Genomic DNA, 15,401 nt, shown 5'->3' with positions numbered 1-15,401 from the left:
ATATATAAATTGTGGCTTTGGTGTTCCAAAATGTAGAATAGCCCTTCTGAAACTCAAGGTGTATTTAATTTAAGATGCATTTTAAAATATGAACAGATCTTTTCAAGATAGCAGTTTTCTGATTCATTATGAGATTGAACCACAAAGAATGTTGTGGCGCCTTAAAGACTAGCAAATTCTGGCATAAGTTCTCATGGGCACTGTCCACTTCATCAAATGGATCTCATGGAATGAACGGTGTCCACAAAAGATATGCCAGAATAAATGTGTTAGTCTTTAAGGTGCCACAAGACTCAGCTATCAGATTGTATGTAATGGATTTTATTGATAGAGTAACATGATTCTGTTCTGCGAATGGCTAGGTGCTGACTCTTGCCAGCAATGAACGGGTTCCTCTGACTCCGTCAATGAGACTGCTGTTTGAGATACATCATTTAAAAACAGCCACTCCTGCTACAGTGTCTAGAGCAGGTATTTTGTACGTAAACCCACAGGACCTTGGTTGGAATCCGTAAGTTCTTTCTCTTTTAAAAAATGTTAATAGAAAATCAAAGGGAGTAGTGACATTCTGCCATCAACTTTGTGGGTAGCCTCTGGTGGTATTTATTATTAAGCTTCACAATAACTGGAACTTTTCATTACTCAAGACATGTTGTTGCTGTAAGCATAGATCTATTATCAATACTCACTCTTTGTGGGGACCAGTCCAATTATGGCTGCATTTGGATGTTACCATAATCCATGGTTTATTAAGACTGGAACAAGGCTAACCTCGCCCAAAGCTCACATGCTCACCTTCCCCTCTCTTCCGGCATGGCCATGAGGAGATCAGAACCTTTCATTTCCATTTTTTATTAACTGCTGTTTAGTTCATCATTCAATAAACTGTGGTTGATCTAGCTAAGATTAACCACAGTTACCAGGTTCAGATGACACAGCAAGCTGAATTTAATCAAAAATTGGTTCAAAAGCTTCTGAACTCCTCATGGCCATAGCAGAAGGGGAGGGGGAGCATATGAGCTTGTCATGAGACTAGGCTTATTCCTGTCATGATAAAATATGGTTATCATCATGTCCACATGCAACCTATGTATTCATATTGGACTCCTACTTGTAATTATTGTTATTAATTTCCTGTGGAATTGAACTTGATGCCTGTTGCAAACTTGACTCCAGTCAGCTCTGTTCAACACATATTGCCTGTCAAGGTTGACTCAATATAACAGAGGTCTACAAGGCGGCACCCACGGGCACTTCCAACAGCACTCATGAAGGGTCCCCAACATGGCGCCAACGGGCACTCACAAACCTATTTACATTTTTAAAAGTGTTTCCCATTTTTTAATATATGTACATGGATTTGTATATATCCATAACAATGAACACATATGAAATGCATACAGCTTTCTAGCAATTATACATAGGCTTCAGCAAAAGCAGACCAAATATCCAAATAAGTATCCATTTGAAGATGGTGACTATATGCCATCCATTCAGATACTGAAAGCATTATAAGGTCCTCAAACCATTTCATTATAGGAGGTGAGTGTTTATCCTTTCAATGTTGTAATATCATTCTTTTAGCTGTCACAAGGGTGCAGAGAATTCATTTACACTGGCCATTTGTTAATTTCCATAAAGCAGGTAAATAATTTAAAAGAGCATGTGCATCAGTGAATATTAAAGACTTTTCCAGTACAAAATTTATCTTTGTAATAACCTCCTTCCAAAAAGAAGCAACTACTGGACATTGCCAAAACAGATGTTTAAAAGAAGCATTGGCCATATTGCACCACCAGCAATTAGCCGAATTAAATTGAATTAATAATTAATCTCTATTAAAGAGATGCTGTAGTGTCCAATAGACACGAAACAAAAGTTTTTGCTGCCTAAGATCCAGGGACATGACAGGTAGATGCCAAAGTGGCAATCCACTGATTATGCATTTTGTGGTGTTGCCCACAGCAGTTGTGACACTCTCATCTGAGGGGAATTCACCTTACTCCTTATTGGCGTTTAGACACCAGGCCAAGGCAACCCTTATTTGAAGGGCTTTTAGATCATTGTCCTGAACAGTGATTGTTGTTTTTGTTTCTCCTGCTGTGATCAGTGTTGCTGCTAATAAGTTTCTAGGGTGTTCTATACTGTTGTTAATATGTATTGTTAGCCACTTTGGAGACTTTTAATTGAAAGGCAGCTCTACAAATATTTTAATAAATCAAATAAATAACTATTTTTAACAAATGCAGTCTGTTTCCTGGGATTTTTCTCTAGTCGCTTTCCAGTATTACTGCAAATCAGTAATTGGCCCGTAATGATATTCTAATGCAAAGATAATCCCACAGGACACATTCAGCCCTGACTTAATCTCACTGGGCCCCTAGCAACTGACAGCTCAGAGGTGAAGATTTGCATGGTGCTGTTGGCCCAGGCATATTACTGCTTGAGCCAACATCTGTGCATGTTGTGCCTTTCTAAGACAGTCAGACAGCTACCTCTAATGCTTCCCAGCACTGAAGGAAGAGCAACTATACACCTTTGCTTTGATCAAGCAGGTCTTTGCAGAAATCATTGTGATTTTCTTTTTCAGATATGTTGCAAGCTGGATAGAAACAAGGAGTCACCAATCTGAAAAAGCCAATCTGACTATTCTCTTTGATAAATATGTTCCTCCATGCTTGGATCAGCTCAGAACAAATTGTAAAACTATCACTCCCATCCCAGAGAACAGCATGGTGCAGGTATGACTTCAATCATACAGTTGTTGCTGTTGTTGTTGTTGATGTTGTTGTTACAAATAACACATACATAATAAAAGACTTCAAATGAATAATCCTGGAGCTTCTACAGGTGAACATATGTGAAAATAGCTGTCTGTGGCAGATGTTTTGGTAATATAATTTCTGTATTTCCTTCACCAAATTTAAGTTGCCTCCATCTATATATCCACAGCAAACACTTAGGAACAGGTATCTTCTCCTTGAGTCTGATACACCAAAGGAGGTCTTATTTATTGGTTTATTACATTTATAATCTGCCTTTCCACTAAAAATGGTGCTCAAGACAGCTAAAATACAGATATAATGTAGAATTATAATTCAAACATAAAAACAAATAAAGACACAATCCTATGCATGTTTAGATGGGAAAAAAAGTCCTGCAATTCCTACAGCATGGCTGGCTGTGGAATGCTGGGAATTGTAGGACTTTTTTCAATCTATACATGCATAGAATTGTGCCCTAAATAAAAAGCACCTCAGACAGCTTATCTGAGAGCCTTAGAGAGCAGGGGTTTGAAGATCTCTGAGATCCTGGAGAGTTGGACCTAAGACCACTCCCAGGGGTTTCTTACATCCTTCACTGCATTAATAAACAGTACTGATGAGTGTATACTAGGATTACAGTCTGAAAGGATGCATTGCATTCTTTGTACAGCATACTTGGTACTGTCTACCAAAGTAAATGTCACCTAAGCTGCATACATTTTTCTTCTAATTTTACCTAAAAGTTGTTACTATTTTAGCCAAATTGAGAGATTTTTTTCTTTTTCTGAAAATTTTCTTAAATATTTTGCTTTGCTTAAAAAGCAAGAAGTGAGACTTCAGTTTTCAGAAAAGATGACATGCCAGCTTCCTGTTCTTTATAGATGGTGAAAGAAAAAAAGATGTTTGTTCTATTGCTAAGGTCAGGTCAATGATGGCTTTGCCCTTCTCAGTAATGGGGTGTGCCTAAATGGTATTATTTTGTGTCACAAATGTCCTTTGTGACCTTCATCGGGTCATTTAAGCTGCTTTTTTGTAGTACCAAAATTTTAGGATTCAGACTACCCTCTGTGTGTGTGCATGTGTGTGTGTGTATACACGCGCGTGCGCGCACACACACACACACACACACACACACAGATCATTCTTGGCAGTGGCCTGAATGGATAACTTTCAAAAGACTTTTGAAATTGAGCGGAGTGTAACAAGAAATTGGGCCAAAGACCACAAGCTCTGTTGACAATACTGAGCTCAATGGACCAGTGGTAAGACTGGGTATAAGGCAGCTTCTTATGTTCCTATTTCTGTAATCAGCAAAAATTCCAAAATATATTTCATGTTTTCTTTTTGATGCTGTTCTTTTTTATAGACCCTTTGTTCTCTCCTCGACTGCTTACTGATCCCTGAAAATGTGCCCCTGGATGGTCCTAGGGAGTTGTATGAGTTATATTTTGCCTTTGCCTGTGTGTGGGCATTTGGTGGGGCCCTCTTTCAAGATCAGGTAGGCAGAAAGCAGTTGACTTAAACCCAGTAGCGTGTGGGTGTATTCAGATAAACAATTTGTTCTCTGAGATCTCTGCACAATTCAATGACAACCCATACTCAATCTATAATCTGGGTTGTCCTTTCGTGTGAACCAGGTATATATGATAGTACTTATGTAAGTATACCATCCCCTTTTTTTCACTCAAGGTGAAAAAAAATAGGTATGAAATATGCAAGCATCAGAAAACAAGTAATGCTTATGTCCTAGCCAACCTTCCCAAAAATTGTTAGTAGAATGTTTGGGATGTTCAGTACATTTTTCTTAATCACTTGGGCAAATGTTCTTGGCCAGTAAAATAATTACAAAAGGGATGTAAGAAAAGCAGTATCTATGAACTTTCTTTGCTTAAGATTTTTGGTACCATGATTGGACTTTGAAAGGAGGATTCTTTCTCTTCGGTGGAAATATTCACCTGTATTACTTGTATTAATAAATTTGCTCTTAATTTTATGTAATTTGAATGATTTTGCAAGCTTATATGTAACTATGAAGTGTACTACATATGTTCCCACAGCACAGTGTGTAGACTGAGTAGTTTAAGATATATCTTTATATAATGAAAGGGTACTTATAATAAACTAAGACCTCATTTAATATTTTCTAGCTTTCCGATTATCAAGCTGAATTCAGCCGCTGGTGGCTGAAAGAAATGAAAGCTGTGAAGTTTCCATCCCATGGTACAATTTTTGATTATTATCTTGACCCCAAAACTAAGAAATTCTTTCCCTGGAGTGATAAAATTATCAGTTTTGGCATGGATCCAGATACACCCTTGCAGGTAATACACTTCTATATACGTGTGTGTGTGTATATATATATGTATGTATGTATATAAAGTGGATATATGTAGCTTTGCATTTTATCCTCAAATGTTTTCATTGTTCTTTCCCCTCTTTTAAAATCTATTTTTTGAAAATAATATTATTTTATGGTATTGTATGCTATGCTATTGTACCTGATAACTGGAAATGGAGACTAACTGATAAAATATACTTGGTGGGAGCTCGTTTACAAAGCTTAATTTTAATTCTTTACACAGGATCCAGCAAATTCATACCCTTAGGGTGCAATCCTATGGCCGCTAGTCAGCAGCTAGATGGCCATACGATATGTTGGTTTCTGGGAAATGACCTTCCCCCCGCTCCTGTGCTGCCTTGTAGGCAGCGCGGAATGGCCCTGCAAAAATGGAGTGTTCCGGGGGGCGTTCCGGGGCAGGGAAAGCAGAAATGCAGGTACAACACATCCAATGTGTTGTTCGGCAGCTGCTTCCCCCACTCCACCTTCCCGCGGCTAGACAGCCAAAATTGAGCTCAGTATTGTCAACAGAGCTTGTGGTCTTTGGCCCAATTTCTTGTTACACTCCGCTCAATTTCAAAAGTCTTTTGCAAGTTATCCATTCAGGCCACTGCCAAGAATGATCTGTCTCTCTGTGTGTGTGTGTGTGCGCAAGTGCAAAATTGGCTGTCTAGCCGTGGGAAGGTGGAGCCAAAATTGGCTCTCTAGCCAGAAATGCAGGGCAGCTGAAGCATGGAGGGGACGATCTCCTCCGTGCTTCTCCTGCCCTGCATCGGATAGGTGGTTGCCTCCAAGTTCGGAGGCGGCTACCTATCCTGTTAGGATTATGGGCTGAGCTGAAATGTCCCCTCCCCAACTTTGCTGCTGCATTTACAAGCTGTGCAGTGGGTGGGGGGATTTTGCTCATTGTGGCAGGACATCAAGGGGGGTGAAATGTTTATCCTACTTACTGCCAATGGTATTTATGCTCTCCATTGAAACCAAGCACTGTTTCCTCAGTGCTCCCTAGCCAGAAGACACTAGCCTGAAGGCAGGAAGCATTACTTCCTGCTCCTGTCTATGCACTGTTTTGGTTTCATGACAATGACATGGAATCCAGTGAGAGTGATACCCTCCCAGTCTGGCATCCTTTAGGTAGCGTTGCGGAAATGGTGTTGGGCAGCAGGGGGAATGTAAATGCCACTGTCAGGATCACACAAGCAAGTGGCGGCTACGAAAAGGGTTTTGTGAAAATTCCCCAAAGCCCCAGGTTTGAGCCAAAAAAGTTCTCAAAGGAACTTTCAGTTCAGCTGTGCAAACTACACAGCACACTGGTTGTGTTCAGATGTAACAAGAAACTGTGATTTTATTGTTACAGGAATGCATTTTGGCAAACCGTTTACTTTCATTTTTAACTAACTGCAGTTTAGCATTGGGCCTGTTCAGACATCACACTAAATCATGATGGTTAGTGTTTCTGAGCTAACCATGATGGCTTAGCGTGATGTCTGAATGGCATTTTTCCCAACCATGGTGGTCTAGTAATCACAGACTAACCACGCTCACTAACCACCTGCTGCAAGATGGTTAGTGGGCTGTACCATGGCTTAGCATGATGTCCGAACAGCCTCTTTGGTTAATCAACAGCTGTCATAGAGCTCCGTGTCAAGAGTGGTCACAGAAGGAGTAGCCACTCATGCCTGAGTGGCAGATCTCTATGGCCAAGATCTACCTAGCAGCAAATGCCGTGGCTGCCTTGGGCCCACTGATGCGCCACCCCTGGCAACAGCCCACTGCACACCAGCAGAGAAGTGAGCACAGAGCTGTGGCTCGCAGCCACTTGTGCCCGGGCACGCTATGGGCATGGCCAGGCGCCACCATGTGTGATGGCGCCTATTACAATGCAACTGCAGAGGCAGCATGGACTCCGGTATTGCACCTGAAGTGGCATAAATGGCCGGTGGAAGCAACAGAAGCTGATTCTTGATGGCCACCCATGTCCGTTTGCATGCAGGGGATGCTTGAATGTGCTGTGTATTGTCAGGAGCGCCCTGGCGGCCTCTTTCAGTAGACTCCAATAGACAACTCAAGACACAGATGAAAGGATTCTTTTCAAAGCTTTAATCCTTTTACAACTTAATGACTCTTTCAGATGCTAATCACCAGCGACTAAAGCAAGGAACAGCAGAGTGGCCTAAGCTTCGAATAGGCAGTTGATCCCCATTTGAAAGAGAGTCACTTAAAGACCCAGAACTTATGGGCTAGGGAGAGATCCTCCCTCTTTCCCTTGGGTCCATGGGAGGCGGCCGTTGCTTGCATGCCAAACGGGCGCTATGCCTCTTTTCCTCGCCCTCCATCGCTCGTCGCACTCTGCGTCTGCGTCGAGCATCTAGCAAGCCTCGTTCCCGCACTTTCTCACTGCTGGGATCACTATCTAACTCAGGAATGCTGGCAAGAGGAATCTCTGCCAGCTGCTGTGCCAGTGAGGGATGAGGTGGCTCCTCTCCCACGGATTGCAGTTTCTCCTCAGAATCAGAACTGCTCTGGGGCTCTATGGGCTCAGTTTCCACCCTGACATGTATCGGGCTGCAGATTACAGCGGAGAGTGATGATTATAGGCCTCCAGAATGGAAAAGACAGATCTCAGACCATGTGAGTCCATGCTGTGGGACATGCCTAGGGGCCATGTGCTGCAGCACAGGGAGCAGCAGGCTGCTGAACTGCTGAGTACCAAAATGGCCAGCAGCACCAAGCACCAAAATGGCTGGCAGCACAAAGGACACTGGAATGCATGGCTGCCCATTTGGAGGACTGTGGGTTCCTGTGGGATGGAGGGGAGTTAGAGAATGGTTAGTCTAACCATGTTCTGGAACATGGTTACCTGCATGTGTGGCAGTAGCACTCGCAGTGGCTAGTGGTAACCACCTTGCACCACAGTTAGCCTAACCACCCTTCCCTACCTAGTGTGCATCTGAACACAGCCAAAATTTATGAACCCTCATAAACTGTGGTTAGTCTTAATTCTAGTTTACTGAAACAAGCCAAGTTCAAACTGTGGCTTATGACCCTGGCTTGTGCCTGTAAAACATAGTTAAGTTACAATTTAGGATTCAGATGGAACGTTACACTGTGATTAATTGAAAATGGAACGTAAAGCTTCTGGTGTCTTCCTTATGGCTACAGCAGAGCAAAAGTGAGGGGAGTACACAAGCCCAAGGCTTGCTTAGGGTCATTCCTGTAATGATAAACCATTGTTTTTCATTACGTCTTGGTGCAACCAATGTGAATTGTCATCAGCCATAATGGTATAGTTCTTCAACACAGGCTTGTGTTTACATTTTTGCAAAAATCAAACTACATACGTTACAGTGACTTGGCATGCACCTAACAGCAATCCATGAGTTGTTGTGCACAAATGGGAGAGAACAAGTGTGCTGTCTCCCACATGCCTTCTACTTCCACTTTTACTCGGCATTCTACAATCAGCTCGTTTGTGGTTGTTGAACATGCCATGTGAACCTGGACTGATGGGTTGTTTAGCCCCTGGTTTGTTGTTGCATTAACTGCCGGGTTGTTTCGCTCCCAAACAACCAATCAGTCTAGGTTCACATGTCATGCTCAACAACCTACAAACAAGCCCATCATAGGTTGTTGATTAAAAGCGGAAGTGGCTGGCACACTGCAGGGAACATGCCCATTCTCTTGCACTCATCCCCAGCAGCCCATGGTTTGTTTAAGTCATGGGCTGTCATTATATATGAACTGCCCCATAGTGTAGTTTGGTAAAAGGCTTGTATTCTAAGAAGAAGCAAAGGTGTGACTTTATTATTCTCACTTGTGAAGACTGTGACTTTTTCAGATAGCAATCATTGAAACATATGGCTGAGGACATAAGCATGATTATAACAGTTGTAGCATACAACCTGTCTTAGATTGATTTCCCAGCCTTTGGTGCTGTTCTACTAAAAGTAGTTCCATGCTGCATGTGGCCATATATTGGATGATATTTTCCACAGGGTTAAGCAAGGGGTATTGTCTTGATGCTTAGGGAGAACATAATAGCTCTTTTCCATAACTTTTTATGCTACTATTGCCCAAATATAATTTTGCACACTCAGAGTAATGCACTTAGCTACTCTCTCTGTTGAAATGAATGCAATTGTCCTTGCATGTTGAAATGTTTCATGCACATATCAGAGTGTTTATGGGCATGGCAAATTACTGGATGAGGACAATTGCTTAGAATTTCCCCTTTACTTGCATATGCATCAATGTAGAATGAGCCATTTTCAAATAAAAAGTAATTTCCATGACACGTTAACATAAATCATATTAACCTAAATGCTTTGGTTTTCTTTTGATGCCTTAGGGAGTCCTTGTTCACACATCTGAGACCACATGTCTCAGATACTTTACTGATTTGCTCTTGGAGAAAGGCAAACCTGTGATGCTTGTTGGAAATGCTGGAGTAGGAAAAACAGTATTTATTGGAGAATGCCTTGCTGGCCTCTCTGAGGATTTTCTCGTGTCCAAAGTTCCCTTCAACTACTACACCACATCAGCAGCACTACAAAGTAGGTTCCTCCGCTGTTGTCATTGCATGAAGAAATCTGGTTAAAATAAACTTATTGAGAAATAATCATAATTAAAAGAAAAGGAATATTACAACTCATTGTAATATAGAAATAGATAACTCTGAATAATTAAATTAGGTCAATTTTCTTTTGCTTCCATAACATAACATAAATAAAGGACCACATTGTTAATAAAGGGTGATAATTATGCAAGGGTCATAAGTGTATAGGCTACCATTCTGCCACCTCCACATAGAATTAGTCCTGCATAATCCACATGGAAATGAGCACATCTTTTGCAAGATCAAGTCCTTGGGCTAGTTCAAATAATGTTAATGGTCTCACCCAGGAAAACATTCCAGCGGACTATTTGTCTGATGGGCTGCTTCTGTATGATGAAGCCCTTAAAGTTGCTATAAACAGTTAAGGACATAACAACCCACCTTATATAAGTCAAACCAAAGTTCAGCCTTGACAAGCCATGGCTGTGGAACAGAGCTGACTGGAGTCTAGTTTGCAGCAGGTATCGCATTGCATTGCAGCTAATTAATAATCACATAGGCTTCAACTCTGCTGTCTCCCACTGCTTCCACATGATAGTGGCATGTTGAGAGGAGGCACAGGATCCCCCTTCATGTGAAAGCTCATCAGCAGGTAAGGGGGTAGAGCTGCACACTTTTGGTCTGGATCCAGCCCCAGAACACAGTCTCTTATAGAGTGTGAGTCAGTTTCTTATTTAATAGTGCCATTTGAAGATCCATGGCATGATGAATGGGTTAGGGTATGCTGGCTATCAATATCCCCTGCAATCAGTGTGGGATATTGTTGTCATTAGTAAGTGGCTGTACTGGTTGCAAGGGACTCTGGGAGCTGCCCCTGGAATGACACTGATCCCTCTTTTTTGGTGGCGGGGCGGCCGTGTGTGTGTGTGTGTGTGTGTGTGTGTGAATTGTACCTATACTTTCTTTGCACATGTTTACATTTGAATACATTCAGTTAATCAACTTGTGTTAGTTAATGAAAGATTCATTAAAATATATACAATTACATGCCTATTTTATTCCTCCAAACTCCTCTTTAGCAACGATTGCAATGCTTTAACTTCAGAGGCAGAAAGTTAAGAATGTGTTTTATTAACACAGATATGGTGTATCCATGGGGTCTCAAAGAGTTGGACACAACTGAACGACTGAACAACAACAATGCCCTCACACATTTCATCTATAAGTTTAGAATGCTTCTCAAATATTGTATTATTCCTCATATTATACCCATGGGGCATAGCTAAAAAACATTGCAGCAGCAAGCAATGCAAACCAGTTAATAGCATTTTTGAGAACTATAATTCAAGCCGTAAGTCTTTAAAACCTGCCAGTAAGGTCAGTGAACTTGCTTGGTTTGCCTGCTGTTTTAATAAGATTATTACCGCACAATAAGTATGCTATGTATTAAAACATCATGTACCCAATTTTAGTATTAGGACAACGATAACTCTGAATAGAGCTTATGAAATGTTCCTAAGTAAGGAAATCTTTTCCCTGATTTCATTCAGAGGTTGTTTTCTGTGACATATTTGTGTGTGAGGCAGAGGAGGTTGAGAGACAGAGAGAGAGGAGGGAGAAGAATATTCACGTTTAGTAGACCTTAAGGAAAATAGTTAATAAAGTACCTGCTGCAATTTTCAAGTGATTAGTAAATAAATATATTTGATGGTTGTTCCATTAAGGAGTGTAAGAATAAATGTTAAGATGCAAGAAAATCTTAAATTCTAGATTAACTTGCGGTACAATCCATCAAACATTGCTGCTGCAAAAATGTTCATTTCACTGGGGCTTGCATAGGGCATTACAAAATTAGCGCTGGAACCTAAAGGGTAGGATTGTAGCAGAACTTCTTGTGCTGGTGCTGGGAAGCTGCTGGATCATTGTTTAAAGTGGTTAGTCACTAGTAACAAGTAAATTTCAATAATCAATCTTCTTCCCAGCAAGAGTATACAGTAATTAATAATAGTATTTGTTATTGATAAAGTGTCTTGTTTAGAAGACCCAGTTCATAACACAGGTCAGCAATAGTCACATGTAGCTGTGAAATGAAGGCCATGAGGGGGCAGGGTGATTCACATGAAGGAGAAGATGTGCATGATCCTGCAACTAGGGAAGTTGGAGAAATCTGCAATGGAAACAAATGAGTTAGGATTTTGATGAATCCAACCAGCAGATTCTGCAGCAAACTGGCTTTGCCCCTGTCAGGCAGATTCCGCCAATTTGTGGACTGTTTTCTTAACTTCCCCAATTTTGCACAAATTTCGTCATCAAAAAATACATATTAAAAAAAATCAGACAAAATGCACATTGCTCCATAGGCTAATGCGTGAAAATGCACATTTGGGTGGATTTTGTGCATTTTGGGGAAATTTGCACATTTCACATGTGTGCATTTGGGCAAATTTGAGAACTAAAAAAAACCCTGATTCCGTTGATGGGCGGACTGTGGAATGAAAGGTGCCTGACAATCTGTGAATCACAGATGGAACAGATTTTACACAGTCTGTACATCCCTACCTGCAACCTGTTTTCAATCCTTAAACTCTGATTTCACTGTTAACTTCAGTGCTGGTGTGGTAAATTTGCAATACAGTTGCTCATCATGAAAGTTTCCATAGCCATGTTCCCAAAGAGAGTAAACAATGAAAGATCCTTTTCTGTGTGTGTGTGTGATATATGTGCCTTTTGTAAGTCTTCTGTAAAGTGAATTAATTACCCATTCAAGACCAAGCTACCCCAAAACTCTTTGCACTACAACAGGGATGGCTCACAACAGTATACTATTCCTGAGAAAATCCACCTATTGTGAGAATTGCAGCTAAGCTCAGAGGGACCAGGGAAGGCTGAGAGGAGTGACAGATGACATTCTTGCTCATCATTCTTGCTCATCAACCCTGCAAGCCCTGGCTCCACTAAATCACTGTTAAGCCTGAGTCAAGCCATAGTGACATTCTGATACTGTCCCCAGTAAGTGGGGTAGACTTCGCTAGCTCTCCCTTTATTTCCAGGAAACGGCCACCTAACCAGTTGTTTAACTTATGGCCGATGCACAGCCCCACAGTGTGCTGCCCTACAAAGTGGGAGGTAACCATTTCATATCCTTGTATACCTTTATATGTCTGTGCCTGAATTATGTTGTTTGTATGCGGTCTAGTTAGTCACCTCTGCACTATTTCCCCATGATAATCCGTAATCATGTATAGTAATGCATCTCAGGTATTCTTGAAAAACCCTTGGAGAAAAAAGCTGGCCGTAATTATGGTCCAGTGGGAAACAAGAAATTGGTTTACTTTATCGATGATATGAACATGCCAGAAGTGGATGTTTATGGAACAGTTCAGCCTCACACATTGATTCGGCAACATATAGATTACAGACATTGGTAAGTGATGCTTTCTATTTTGGGATTAAGACCTTATGGTGTTAATTTGTTTCTATGGTTAATCTGGTTTCTATGGATTAAGTATCATTTATGGCTTTGCTTATATTTTAATTGAAGCTGAGTGGTAAAGCTATTGCTTGAGACCAACTACATGTGCAAATGAGTTCTGTGTCATTATCACCTGAGAGGCTTCAGCAGCTATAATAATTTCTAGTTTAATTATAAATATTTTAAAGTATTTTTGTCTTCTTAGGTATGATAGACAGACATTAACAGTAAAAGAAATTCATAATTGTCAGTATGTTGCCTGTATGAATCCAACTGTAGGCAGTTTTACCATCAACCCCCGACTTCAGGTAAGGTTACAAATACTGTATCATAGTAACCCAAATATGTTTAGTTTATAGTACATATAGGCTACTTAAAGATAGGCCTCTCATTGCAGAAGTCTTGGCAGATGATTTATACTGCACACATAAAATCCCCAGTAATACTAATTTGGATTTCAGCTATTGTGTAAAGTCAGCATTTTAGAGTGCAAAGCAACATTTGTTTATACTCTGTGACAAAAGAGCTGCATTAAACCTGCCACTCTTCCTTGGCCTGGATGCTGTTTGAAGAGGACATCCTAAACAAATCAGTTTGCCATCCTATTCCCGGTTGCATAACCCTGATGTAAATAGGGGCTGGAATACAGCCCTCAACCCCATGTTGGAACTGTAGCCAAATATTGCCGTGGGAGTTCTCCAGTGATGCCATAAAATGTGTGCTGCAGATACTGAATGGTCTCCATTTCAGCACATCTAAGGTCTCTGTTATCAACTCCTGGCTATTCTTAATCTACGTATCAGGCTTTTTGAAACCTAGAAATAACACAGTTCCCTAGATATATCCCATAGCCTTTTTACCCTGTAGCATTTTCACAATGGGCACATTGGGTTTCTCCTATTCACATAGAATTGTCCAGTGCACTTGTAAAAAGCAGCTTCAACTGCTGTAAAGCAGTTGCATCCGTGCTGCTTTTGTTTTAATTGGTCTGGAATCCTGTAGTGCCAGACTCTTAAACTGGGAAGTGATAACAGAGGAGTTGGGTCTGTTGATACACCTAGATAAGAGCCTAGAATGACATTGTCTTGTAGAAAGCGATTCGACACGCAAGTTTTGCGATCGGGCATTTGTGGTCTTTCAGGGACTCTCATTTAGTGGAGGCTGGGCAGGCTGTAGTTGGGTTTCTTTTCTGTTGTACGTGGAGTTGGTGTACAAAAAAACAACATAGGAAACCTGTTCCTTGACAATAGCTCTTACACTGATTTGAAAAATCATGAGATGTTTCAAATCAGTATAAGCGTTATTGTCAAGAAATGAGAATACTTATGCCTTCCCGACTTCAGTGATTCAGAAACCGGTTCACACAGTTTATCATGGATAACTATATTACAAATGCTAAAATATATTCATTTCCCTTATGTTTTAGAGACATTTTGCAGTATTTGCAGTGAACTTTCCATCCACTGATGCTCTAAACACCATCTATAGCAAGATCCTTGATTTCCATTTTCAGCAGCATGGCTTTAATCTATCAGCATTAAAACATGCACCTGCCATAATCCAAGCAGCAATATGGCTGCACCAGACAATGGTTCAGAATTTTCTCCCCACAGCTATTAAATTCCATTATATTTTCAACCTTCGAGACCTCTCCAACATCTTCCAGGTCTGTGTGATGTGTGTTGCAAATGGCATACAGATAAAATAAAAGCTACTTAATAAAACAACAGTTAGGAAAGCAATGTGTAGTATGTATAGGTGTGTGAGAGAGATTATTATTATTTATTTATATAGCCCAATCAGTACATGGCACTGTACAGAATAAAACAATAAAACAACAAATCCCTGCCACAAAGGTGTACATTCTAGTAAAATCTCAATATAAAACCAAAAGGAAGGGAAGGGAATGCACCAAATGGGGCACAGGAAACACTACAAAAATAAATAATCAGCATTACCAAGCAATGAACAATATTCATTGTTCAATATTCAATATACATTCATTGCTAAAGTTCCAAAAGCTTTGGAAAAGAGAAGTTTTTAACTGAGATTTAAAAACAGTAATTGAAACAATCATCCGCAAAAACTCTGGAAGAGAATTCCAGGAATACGGAGCAACAAGAGAGAATGGGCAGAGATGAGCAAGGGAAGTAGTAAGGATATTATATATATATATATATATATATATATATATATGCATATATCAGATCCTTTCTGCAGACAGAGACAGTGTATTTGAATTAAAACTGTTTTTACTTCTCTGAATTACAG

General features: G+C 40.5%; 1 protein-coding gene across 1 annotated transcript in view; it reads left to right on the top strand.

Moving 5' to 3' along the window:
• Positions 1–15,401, top strand: part of DNAH11 (dynein axonemal heavy chain 11) — a 231,691-nt gene that overhangs the window by 91,999 nt on the left and 124,291 nt on the right. Inside the window, exons 42-49 of the mRNA XM_084858589.1 lie at positions 363–511; positions 2,591–2,741; positions 4,132–4,263; positions 4,913–5,086; positions 9,452–9,656; positions 12,917–13,082; positions 13,336–13,438; positions 14,557–14,796. Coding sequence (XP_084714715.1) covers positions 363–511; positions 2,591–2,741; positions 4,132–4,263; positions 4,913–5,086; positions 9,452–9,656; positions 12,917–13,082; positions 13,336–13,438; positions 14,557–14,796 — 1,320 coding nt within the window. The remainder of the gene's footprint in view (positions 1–362; positions 512–2,590; positions 2,742–4,131; positions 4,264–4,912; positions 5,087–9,451; positions 9,657–12,916; positions 13,083–13,335; positions 13,439–14,556; positions 14,797–15,401) is intronic.

This window comes from Heloderma suspectum, chromosome 5 (genome assembly GCF_057233095.1).
Source record: "Heloderma suspectum isolate Gila_16-S chromosome 5, 16-S_ref, whole genome shotgun sequence".
Classification (NCBI taxonomy): domain Eukaryota; kingdom Metazoa; phylum Chordata; class Lepidosauria; order Squamata; family Helodermatidae; genus Heloderma; species Heloderma suspectum.
The sequence above is the reverse complement of the archived record's forward strand: the minus strand, read 5'-3'. Positions and strand labels throughout refer to the sequence as shown.